The 12390-nt window shown below is 44.7% G+C and overlaps 1 protein-coding gene across 1 annotated transcript in view; it reads right to left on the bottom strand.

Moving 5' to 3' along the window:
* LOC147197851 (aryl hydrocarbon receptor-like) overlaps positions 1-12390 on the bottom strand; it is an 89483-nt gene that overhangs the window by 61697 nt on the left and 15396 nt on the right. Inside the window, exon 2 of the mRNA XM_086123988.1 lies at positions 4167-4357. Coding sequence (XP_085980114.1) covers positions 4167-4357 — 191 coding nt within the window. The remainder of the gene's footprint in view (positions 1-4166; positions 4358-12390) is intronic.

The following is a 12390-nucleotide window of genomic DNA, read 5'->3' as shown; positions in this document are numbered from 1 at the left end:
CCATCCGACGTCTCAGGAGGGGGAAGCAGTGCACCACTAACACTGTGTACAGTGGGGATGGGGCGCTGCTGACTTCGACTCGGGACGTTGTGAACCGGTGGGCAGAGTACTTCGAAGACCTCCTCAACTCCACCAACACGTCTTCCTTGGAGGAAGCAGAGTCTGAGGACCCTGAGGTGGGCTCTCCTATCTCTGTGGTTGAAGTCACCGATGTGGTTAAAAAGCTCCTCGGTGGCAGGGCCCCAGGGGTGGATGAGATCCGCCCGGAGTTCCTCAAGGCTCTGGATGTTGTGGGGCTGTCCTGGTTGACACGCCTCTGCAACATCGCGTGGTCAACGGGGAGAGTGCCTCTGGATTGGCAGACCGGGGTGGTAGTCCCTCTTTTTAAAAGGGGGGACCGGAGGGTGTGTTCCAATTACAGAGGGATCACACTCCTCAGCCTCCCTGGTAAGGTCTATTCAGGGGTGCTGGAGAGGAGGGTCCGTCAGGAAGTCGAGCCTCAGATTGAGGAGGAGCAGTGTGGTTTTCGTCCCGGCCGTGGAACAGTGGACCAGCTCTACACCCTTAGCAGGGTCCTCGAGGGTATGTGGGAATTCGCCCAACCAGTCTACATGTGTTTTGTGGACTTGGAGAAGGCGTTTGACCGTGTCCCTCGGGGAGTTCTGTGGGGGGTGCTTCGTGGGTATGGGGTACCGAACCCCCTGATACGGGCTATTCGGTCACTATACCACCGATGTCAGAGTTTGGTTCGCATTGCCGGCAGTAAGTCGGAATCGTTTCCAGTGAGAGTAGGACTCCGCCAAGGCTGCCCTTTGTCGCCGATTCTGTTCATAATCTTTATGGACAGAATTTCTAGGCGCAGCCGAAGCGTTGAGGGCGTCCGTTTTGGTGGCCTCAGTATTGCATCCCTGCTTTTTGCAGATGATGTGGTGCTGTTGGCTCCTTCAAACGGGGCTCTCCAACTCTCACTGGAGCGTTTCGCAGCTGAGAGTGAAGCGGTTGGGATGAAAATCAGCACCTCCAAATCTGAAACCATGGTCCTCAGTCGGAAAAGGGTGGAGTGCCCCCTCCGGGTCGGGGGAGAGATCTTGCCCCAAGTGGAGGAGTTTAAATATCTTGGGGTCTTGTTCACGAGTGAGGGCAGGAGGGAGCGAGAGATCGACAGGCGGATCGGTGCAGCGTCTGCTGTGATGCGGACGTTGTATCGGTCTGTCGTGGTGAAGAAGGAGCTGAGCCAAAGGGCGAAGCTCTCAATTTACCGGTCGATCTACGTTCCAACCCTCATCTATGGTCACGAGCTATGGGTCGTGACCGAAAGAACGAGATCCCGGATACAAGCGGCCGAAATGAGTTTTCTCCGCAGGGTGTCCGGGCTCTCCCTTAGAGATAAGGTGAGAAGCTCGGTCATCCGGGAGGGGCTCAGAGTCGAGCCGCTTCTCCTCCACATCGAGAGGAGCCAGATGAGGTGGCTTGGGCATCTGATTCGGATGCCTCCTGAACGCCTCCCTGGTGAGGTGTTCCGGGCATGTCCCACCGGGAGGAGACCCCGGGGAAGACCCAGGACACGCTGGAGTGACTATGTCACCCAGCTGGCCTGGGAACGCCTCGGGATCCCCCGGGGAGAGCTGGAAGAAGTAGCTAGGGAGAGGGAAGTCTGGGCTTCCCTGCTAAAGCTGTTGCCCCCGCGACCCGGCCCCGGATAAGCGGTAGAAGATGGATGGATGGATGGATGTTTAATAATTTTTTTATTTTATCCACTTAAATTGATCCTCTGTGCTCTTTTTACACCTGCTGTGCACATTCCTTCACTCCATTCATTTGCGCATTGTATGCTCCGTACCCCTGTGCATTTTGGCCACGGAGTCTACACACTTCCCGATTTCATCGGTGGGCAGGCCAACATATATAATTATACATTTTGTTAAGAACCGTTTTAAATCACAACATCTATAGAATGGGGAGTATAGAGTGTGGATATTTTTTAAGCGGCTGCCTTGATCGCCTACTGATATGAGATACTTGCATTTATTTTGGCCACTAAGACTACATGCTTTTCTACTTTATCCCCTGGTAGTCCAAGATATATAATTATAAATTGTGTTAAGTGTTGTTTTAAATCACAATATCCACACACTTCAGGGTGGTGATTGTGGATAATTGTTTGAAGCAGCTGCATTGATCTCCCGTACGTAGGTACATTTTGGCCACAAGGACTACACCCTTCAATATTTCAGGCACAGGTAGGATGAAATTTGTAATTATAACTTTTGTTCAGTACTGCTTTAAATCAGGGCCAGTGGCGATATTAGGCCACCACCCAAAAAGGCTTTTTTTTTCTGCTTGGCTCTCGACGAAGGAGGACACTTTTTTGCTCTGCTCCTGTCCTCCCCTCTGTCACGTTTGCGAGGTGGTGGTGGACCCCAAAAAGCAGGCAGGAGAGAGGAGCAGGGTGTATTTGAAGAAGTGTATTGATAAAACACAGAAAACTAAATCCTAAGCAAACAAAGTCCAAAGTCGCAAACAAAAATCATGACTGAAGATAAAACATAACAGCAACCAAAACATGACTGAAACAAACCTGATTGCAGCAAACAAACATGACAGTAGCCAAGAGCAAACAATGACCCGACACTGAGTGTTTGGCCTTTTAAAGCCCTAATTACCTATGACCAACAGGTGTGCAGCTGCCGGGGGAGCCCTACAGTGCCACCTGTTTGTCCCTAAACCGAATCATGACAACCTCACCCTTCCCTGCTCACCGCTCAGTCTATGTGCTGTCTTTGTCTGACTATCCTAGCCTCCTGCCGTATTTTCATCCTAAAAACAAACCATGGAATTGGTTGGCTGGTCTCTCGATCTCATCGACAAAATTTTCTCGACAAGAAGAGCAGGCAGTGGAGAGCCTACTTGCCCCTCTGGGACATTTGCTGCTAGGTACACCGGAAGTGGAGAATGGTGTGCTTGTCAATACTGTCCGTTGAGGATGTGGAAGACATCTACATTATCGGCCTTCTGATAACAGGTATGCTGCTGTTTGGTGTTAGCAGTTTCCTGATCAAAATTCAACCGACGGGAGCGGCTTTATTGGAAGTGAAGAAGCTGCCGGTCTTTATGGATGGCATGGTGCGGATGTCCAACACTCAGACCCAAGCGGTGACTGAGCTCAACCGCAAAATGGATGCGGTTTTAGGAGCGTCATTGCAAGATGGACAACAACTTGGAGAAGTTGGAATCTGCGCTCAGAAAAGAAATCGCGGATTTGGCTGATCGACGCTATTGAAGAGACACAGGCCTCAAGGCAGTCTGGAATTGTTGGCAGCCTGTTCCCAAAACATCTGCTATCTGGACCTTTCCCCTGGAAGAAAGTACGCATGGAAGCTAATGCCCTACCATCACCCCCTCCTTTTCGGCCATAGACTGATCAGCCAGGACTGTCTCCATGAGAAGACCTTGACGAAGCAGCTGCAGCCTGACATGCACACACAACCAGACAATCGCACGCGCATACACACCCTTGTATCACCGCCTTTATTGTTCCTGTTTTTTTTCCCCGCGACGTGAACTGATCTGCGGAGCGCTCGAATGGACTTAGCAGCTGGTCGGACGGACCGCGTCGCGTTCCCCCCCCCCATCATCCATCCGCCCCCTCATTACATGTTATGTCTTGTGACTTGTTGGAACTGTCATATGCTTGTTTACGTGCTGGGGTCTTTTTTCTCCTGGACTCAAATTATCCTCAGAAGAGGATAGTTCGAGCATGTTTTTTTTTTCCCTCTCGCTCCCTAGTGGTTTTCTTTCTGAACTAAGATCTCGGGGCGCTGTGCACACAGCGAGTACCGACAGGCCCTTTGCACCGTATCCCATGTTCACCATTGTTTTTCACATTTCTTGTGCAGAGCGTTCCTGTTAAGTGATAATTTCGTTGCACGAACGTGTAATGACAATAAAGCAATTCAATTCAATAATGTCGGACCCTCATAAGACAGCAGTGATTATAGACACTACAGTGAGAGTTGAATGATGCAACTGTCAAAACAAAGCAGGTGAAGGGCTGTGGGAACAAGCAGCATTGGAATGTCATGACACTTTTGAGAAGGTGACATTTTAATTTAAATTTGATTTTTATTTTGGGGGGGACGGGGGCGAGTGTATGACCAAGAACTCACCTTTGAAATAACTCTTGACTCGCAGGTATCCGACACTGAGGCGAAGGACAGACAGTTTGTCCAGACAGGAACGAACATCCTCGGAAAAGGGTAGCAGGTCTGTCAGACGGTCCAGCTCCCCGTTCAGCCGGTCCCGGTGGCGCTTGGATGGGTTGGATTTGATGACTTCATTCCCATCCTTTACCTTTTTTCTGAGGATCGAGACAACAAAATTACATGGTTTGTTGAGCGCCCGTGAGTTTGACATTTTGTGTCTAACTGAGACCTGGCAGCAACCTAATGACTATGCTTTTAGCTTCAATGACTTCTCAATGAAGCTACTCCACCGGGCTTTATTTACCATATTGTACCTCACATTACTGGGAGAGGAGGCGGCCTCGCGATGATTCTGCGCGATTATTGGAAATTTGCGCCCGTAAATGCCTGCTTTTTTATCTTTTGAAGCTACAGTTATACAGCTCTCTGGATCAACTCCCACACTGATTGCCACTATTTACCGACCACGAAAACCAAGCAAGGATTTTATCACTGACATCACTATATTCCTCACTCATCTGTAAACACTATCACCAAATGTGATTCTCTTAGGAGACTTTACTATCCACATGGACAATATCAATAACTCACTCACCAAAGACAGTTTTGGTTTTCAACAGTTTGTCAACTTTCCCACACACAGCAAAGTACATATTCTGGACTTAATCTGCTGTTTGTTATCACCAACAAACTGTAAAACCGATCTCCCATACACAGATCATCTATTGCTTTCATTCAATGTTAACCTGTCCTTTTTCAAATCCAACCCACAACGCATTATACATTTCCGTAAAATCAAGGATATTAACCCAGACAATTTAGTATCACTTATCAACAACCTTCCCAGCACTGATTGTCTTTCTACAACAGATGAGTTTTTGACATACTACAATTCAAACCTCCATAACATTCTCAATACCCTGGCCCCACTCAAAACCCGAACTGTCTCCTTGAACCAAACAGCACCCTGGTTTACCCCTGCCCTCAGACAACTTAAATAAATCAAATTTCATAAATTGAAAGATTATGAATAGCGAGTCCGGTTTTTCTGTATAAAGAAATTTACACTACCCACTTCCTCCATTACAAGGACTCAATTTCCAAAGCCAAATCAATCTACTACTCTGGTTTAATCAGTTCCAATGAAGGTAACCCCAAAACACTCTTTTCACTCATTTCTAAATTCACTAAACCTGCTGACACTCTTCCGTCACATCTCTATTCCACCAATTTCTGTAATACTCTGGCCTAATTTTTACATCCAAAATCCAATTTATCCACCAGCAACTCACCCCCTCACCTGCTCCCAACCCTCCTTCTCCTTTCTCCCCGGCTCCTACCCACCTGTTCTCTGCATTTACCTCCCCATCTGTCCACCAAATCTCCATCTTAATTCAGAAGTCCAAAATCTCTACTTGTCAACTTGACCCTCTCCCGACTGTTCTAGTCAAAGCCTCTATCCCGGCCCTCTCATCACTAACATTATTCAAACTTCCCTCTCTACCGGCAATGTACCCTCCCATCTCAAAACTGCTGCTGTCACTTCCATACTTAAGAAACCTGGCTCTGATCCCTCCGACCTGAACAACTTCTGTCCCATATCAAATCTCCCCTTCATTTCCAAACTTCTAGAAAAAACAGTGGATGCTCAACTTCACACCCATCTCTCCTCCAATAACCTCTATGAACAATTTCAATCTGGCTTCCGTCCCTTCCATAGTACTGAAACTGCCCTCCTCAAAATATCCAATGACCTTCTTCTCTCTGCTGACTCCGGTTCACTTGCCATCCTCCTCCTGCTTGACCTTAGTGCAGCCTTTGACACCATCTCTCACTCCATCCTCCTCGACAGACTCTTCTCAATTGGTATCACCAGCACCCCCCTCTCCTGGTTCCGCTCCTATCTCTCTGACCGCACCCAGTTTATCCAGCTCAAATGTTTAAGATCTCACCCCTTTCCCCTCACTTCAGGTGTTCCTCAGGGTTCTGTCCTTGGCCCCTTGCTGTTTCTAATCTATCTTCTCTTCAGGAAACATCACATTCACTGCTACGCGGATGACACCCAGCTCTACATCTCTACCAAACCAAACACCATACGACCATCATCCTCCCTAACCAACTGTCTGCAGGAATTAAAATCATGGTTCACCTCAAACTTCCTCAAACTGAACAGCAATAAAACTGAACTCCTCCTCATTGGCACCAAATCCACCCTAAACAAAATAATTTCTCCATTCCCTTTGACAGCTCCTCCATCACCCCCTCCCCTCAGGTCAAGAGTCTGGGCGTCATCCTTGATAGCACCCTCTCCTTCACCTCACATATCAACAACATCACTCGTTCTGCATATCATCATCTTAGAAACATTCACTGGCTCCGCTCTTCTCTCACCCCTCACTCCACTGCTATACTTGTTCATACCCTCGTCACCTCCCAACTTGACTACTGCAACTCCCTCCTGCTCGGTCTCCCTCAAAAAACCCTCCATAAACTTCAGCTGGTCCAAAATTCAGCCGCTCGCATTATCACGCTCACACCATCCATAAACCATATTACACCTGTCCTCCAACATCTCCACTGGCTCCCCATTATACACCGCATTCAATATACAATCCTGCTCCTTACATTCAAAGCCATCCATAACCTTGCCCTTCCATACCTGTCTAACCTCATCCATATTCCTACACCTGTCCGCTCTCTTCGCTCTTCCTCCTTTCTCCTCCTCACTGCCCCCCCTGCTCGCCTCGTCACCATGTGAGACAGAGCCTTCAGTCGCTCTGCTCCCCAACTCTGGAACACACTCCCCGTTGACCTTCGTAAAACAGACTCATTAACACATTTCAAATCCAGCCTCAAAACACATCTGTTTAGACAAGCTTATTCACTCTAACCATAAATCCATTGTCTCTATTTTGTTTTATTTTATCTTATTTTATTTGATGTTGCTTTTAACATTGTATTTGTGTTTTTTTAACTGCTTTTTGTAAGGTGTCCTTGAGTTCTTAGAAAGGCGCCCACAAATAAAATTATTCTTATTATTATTATTATTTTTATAGAACAATTTTGGGCCAGTTAACTTTCCAAATTGATCATATGCAGCAAAAATTATGAGTGCTGTAAACTTGAAAGTTTCCAAGTGTAGTTGAACTTAGGTTTTTTTTTTAAAGCACACATTATTCTGAAACAATTACATTTTATTTGATGTAGTCCACAAATTCGACTCTCTGGGGTTACTGCTCACTCATCAATAGTTAAATTACACAACCAAGTACCGTAAGTACATTTTAAGTAAGTCATCTATGTCAGAAATATATATATATATATGTTCGCAAGACCTTAAGATTGAGCCCTTGCTGTGCAAAAGCGGCTAAATAAAATTAAAATGAACCCCCTCCCCCCCCCCCCCCCCCCCCCATCAGGCTACTTAAAATAATACCACTCCATGACTTTCCAGGCAAGAAGGCAAGGAAGAAGGGGTGGGCTGAGCAGTGGCTCATTTGCATGAGACAGGACAGCACCGAAACCCACAGTTGCTCTGAACAGGGCTGTTTAGAGAGTGTGATACATGTACTGTGACTGCATTATATGTCTCCTTTAAAATGACAATATTTTGACATGGAGAAAAAACCCAACCATGTCATTTTTCAGCTGTTAGGAAATCACATTGTGAAAGACTCGCAGTAACTCATACGCTACACAATTGTCAACAGCCTACGACAGTGTTTTTCAGACCCTGTGCCGCGGCACACTGGTGTGCCAGGTGTGCCGTGGACAATTATACAATATGTATGCCTGTACGCTCGATCGCCTGGAAGAGTCTTCCATACCGGTAGGGAACAGCAGCAGCGAGGAAATTCCCTTCTGCTTCGAGACAAGTGAAGTTTCCGACGCGAGGCAATACAATGAAAGGTAGCTTTCAGTTCGATTTACATTTACTGGAGATGCAACGGCACCAATGTTCACTCTAAGCTGCGCAACTGCGCACTGGTCGCACACTCTCAGCGCACAAGAAAGCCTATCCAGTGCAGTGAACGCACTGCAAATGAATCGGATCTATAAGGGTTTTTTTTCGTGTATCAATTTGCTGTGCAATTTAGTGAGTGACAGGTGTCCAGCCAATTACACGATTCGATGCAATGACGCTATGCAGCCAATCACAGCATTGACAGTACTTGGCATGTTCTCTGCTCCATAACAATAACAGTGTGGCGACGATAAGTGACGCTCATGCTAATCCTTTATCACGGTGAAATGGCCGGGCAGTGAACGTGATACGTCAACTCCCCAAACCAAAATAAGAATGAACTGCGGTTCTTTTAAGTTGGAATGGCTGTCGGAGTATGCGCAAATAGAAGAACAAGCAGTGCAACTGGGTGAGATATTTTCTTTTTCGAGTGAGAAAGGTCTGCTCTGCAAAACATGCAGCAAAGCTTAAGCTGTAAGCAAATTTTCTGATGGAAAAATACGGACTGAATGGAAGCTGGACGACCTCAAGCGACACATTCAGCAGAAAGGTCATTTGAATGATGTTGGAATTATACAAAGACTCAAGATGGGAAAGGGGATTGGTACAATATTGCGGGAGAGCGCCATCAACCGGGAGAAAAAGAACCGGCTGTCACACAACCCTGAGCAAGTTAAACTTCTAATTGACTATATTTTACTTGCCATTAAAATAAATGCACCAAATATTGCATTGATGTTGATTTGATTCCTCAATGTGTTATAATATTGTGTTAATTTTCAATGTTAAAAAACGCTTATCGTAACAATACAATACTTAATTGTTAAAATAAGCTTTTTTCACATTTTCAAGTAGTGGTGTGCCGTGGGATTTTTTCAATGAAAGAACATTTCTAGGTGTGAGACCTAGGGACAATTTAGTGTGTTCAATCAGCCTGCTATGCATGTTTTTGGAACGTGTGAGGAAACCGGAGTACCCGGAGAAAACCCACGCAGGCCCAGGGAGGCCGGAGCTGGAATTGAACCCGGTACCTCTGCACTGCGAAGTTGGCGTGCTAACCACTGGACTACCGGGCCGCCTAGTTTGCTGCAATTCTTTCTTGCTATGATGACTAAGTGAGGCTTATAGAGATTTAAGACAGTTTCCTACTGCAAACTTCCATCTTGGCTCAACTCCCTTTGGTTTAATTTCAAAATAATACTGGGAGGAACTGTCAAAACGAAGCTGCATCGAACATATTAGCCTAAATGAGACATGCCAACAAATAACAAGTGACACAAATGAAGGTCTCCTATATTTAGTTCTATTTACTGTAAGGTACCACCATGCAGTGGAAAAGGGGAGGTAGGGGTGGCATAACTGATTGATTATTTAATTAATAAATAATTTATGTGCTCCACTATACCTGTAATTCACAGTGAACAACTAGACAATTTTGTGAGGTTCAGCACAGATTTGTCTCTGCGGTTTTGTTCATGAAGTATGGCTGTCGGAGTATGCGCATCTGAATGAGGTGGCGCTTCCATGCGGTTAAATGTGAAAGCATTTAACTATAGGATATTAATCTTGAATTTAAGGGATGAACTGCCCATGAAACTAAATAGTTTTCCCATTTTAAAGAGGACTGGTCTCATGCAGGAAATTCTGAGTCGAGACAAAACAAAGCATTCACTGAGGAACATTTTCAACCTGATTTGGATCACATTCTCTTTAAGGGAAGTCAAACTGAAAATTTTCTTTCCTGTTATAGGTTCTATTCAGCTCCACATGTCTAAGCACAACATTCTGATTTGTGTTGTGTTTTTAAAATATGAGTTAAGCAGCAAAATCCACCCGTTATTAGCAAGGAGTGGCCATTTTGCCATTTTCTGTCAACTAAAAATGACATCACAGTTGCTCAGGGCTCAGGTAACGACCAATCACAGCGCCGGACTTGGGCACCCCAGTTTACGCGAAGCTGATGGCAATGGAGCGTTGACATTTGTTGCAATGACCTTGGAGCCTAAAAAGTCATACATCTGAAAGCCTCTGTCTTTATAGCACTGACAGTCTCCTTGGGGATTTAAACTGCAGATCTAAAGCTGCGTTCACACTGCAAGAAGATCTGATTCAAATCAGCTTCCTCAAATCCATTTTTCAGGGCTGACTGTCCACACAGTTTTTATCAATTTCCCAAATTAGATTTAGTGCTGTTCAGACTGGGCCACATTTTGACACAGCTGACAGGTTGCTGTAGCGACAAAGTCGGAACGGAGGCGTCCTCAAGCCAAACATGCGTGGTGTTCGACGATATTTAATTGCGACAGAAGCAACACACAAAATACTTTCATTACTGGACATACCATCGAGCTTTGCTTGTCTGGCACGATCTCCCCACAGATCGACAAGGGACTGCTGTTTTCAATTTGTTCAATGTGCTCCATTATATTCCGCTCTGCACTTAGACTGGCATGCTCGGCTTTGGCGCATTGGTTCTTGCGTCATGTAGAGTGACGTCACGGACAATCAACGGATTTGTGTACTTGGGGCTGCTCAGACTGAGATGCATCCTGTCCAAATCGGATTTGAAAGTACCTCCTGAATGTGATTTCAATCAGTCTTGCAAAAATCAGATTTGATCAGATGTGCTTTGTGGCTGTTTAGACTACAAAAGAGCCATCCAGTTTCAATCTGGATGGCCTTAAAATCGGATTAAGGCCTAAATTCTCAATTATGGTTTAGTCGATGTATCTGCTTTGACCCACATCCAATATCACCCACCGTCTTGTATTTAAAAGCCCTTTTCTTAAGTTTTTGATTTAGGGCAGGTCATGGGATAGTCAATCTGTCATAGCCATATTGCAATTTTGGAAAACAACAATGATATTAATGTTCTTAAGAATGACAAAGATTTAAAAAGATATGTTTTTACTAAATTGCTGTTACCATGGTAAATGCATAACCAAAACACACTTTTGTCTCACACTAAAACACTGTTGTCTACTTTGACATGAGTGCAGTGCCGACCAGCCTCAGGAGAATGACTCAGCCATGCAGGTTTTTTGCTTCTTTTGGCTGTTGGCCAACACCGATTGCAAGTTGGAAAGGGGACAGTTTATCAGAGCCTGCTCTGGTTTAAAGAGAGATTTATTGGCGATTAAAAAAAAACTGAACATGAAAATGGGACTCTGATGTTTTTCACATTCCCTAATGTTTCCATGACTAAGAGACAAAAACGTTGGAGACTATAAATTACACACACACCTTTTTTAAATTAGCCTTGACTTGAAGACTCATCTTAAATATTGGAGAGCCAGAAGTCAGGTGTGTGTCAGCTCACAAAGGGCAAGTGAACAAAAGGCTACTGTGCCACTCTTGACTGGGAGTTGCTTTACTTGGCATGTTGCCAAACTTGTGTGTGTGTTTGTGTGTGCGCAAGCAGTCAAGTGGCTCGGAATGTTAGTCTCAACAGGAATCCAAGTCGGAAAATGCACTTGTGATGCATCTAACTTTTAAGGAGTAGTACACACTGCACTTATTGTACTTCTAAGTCTGTGGACTCTTATACAGTACCTTTATTTGATTTGTGGATGGCTGTTTTTAAAATAATACAGAAAATAACATTTTCAAAACTAAAGATAATATAAAAACTTAAACGAAGCATTTTCAAGAAAACTAAAAACAAACACACCCACATTGACAACTAATTAAAACAAAATTTTAAAAAACAAAACTCAAATGAAATTCCAAAACTATTATAAGCCTTGCACACAAGAAATAAAGAAAGAAAAAGGCAATGGCTGCCTGTTAAGTATTAATTGCATGTTTGGTTTTTACAATGAAAAAATTGCAGATTTTCAACACCCCGCCCACCCCTTCACACACACAAACAAACAAATAAGTTAATAAATAAAAAGGCACCCAATATGCACCTCAGCCTGTTTTAACTTTGACATAAAATTAACTTGGGTTATTTTCAGTACTGCTTGCCAAACAATTTTGTAGCAATAGAGCAAAATGTTGACGTGGTGGGTCAATTTAATTTTTCCGGCTGGCAAAACAAACAATGGCTTCAAACATCTTTAATCATGAGGTTATGACATAGTCTGAGTTCACGCTTCAGAACATCAAATCAGTATCTGCCTCATGAATTGAATGGAAATTTGTGCATTCTACGGATACTAGAATGGGTCAGTTTCAGCAGTCTAGCGAAATGCGCCACTACTATGGGCCACTACTTTTTTC

Source organism: Hippocampus guttulatus, chromosome 11 (genome assembly GCF_054856545.1).
Source record: "Hippocampus guttulatus isolate MCC_2025c chromosome 11, RoL_Hgut_1.0, whole genome shotgun sequence".
NCBI classification, from domain to species: domain Eukaryota; kingdom Metazoa; phylum Chordata; class Actinopteri; order Syngnathiformes; family Syngnathidae; genus Hippocampus; species Hippocampus guttulatus.
Note: the sequence above shows the minus strand (reverse complement) of the source record. Positions and strands in the feature narration are given on the sequence as shown.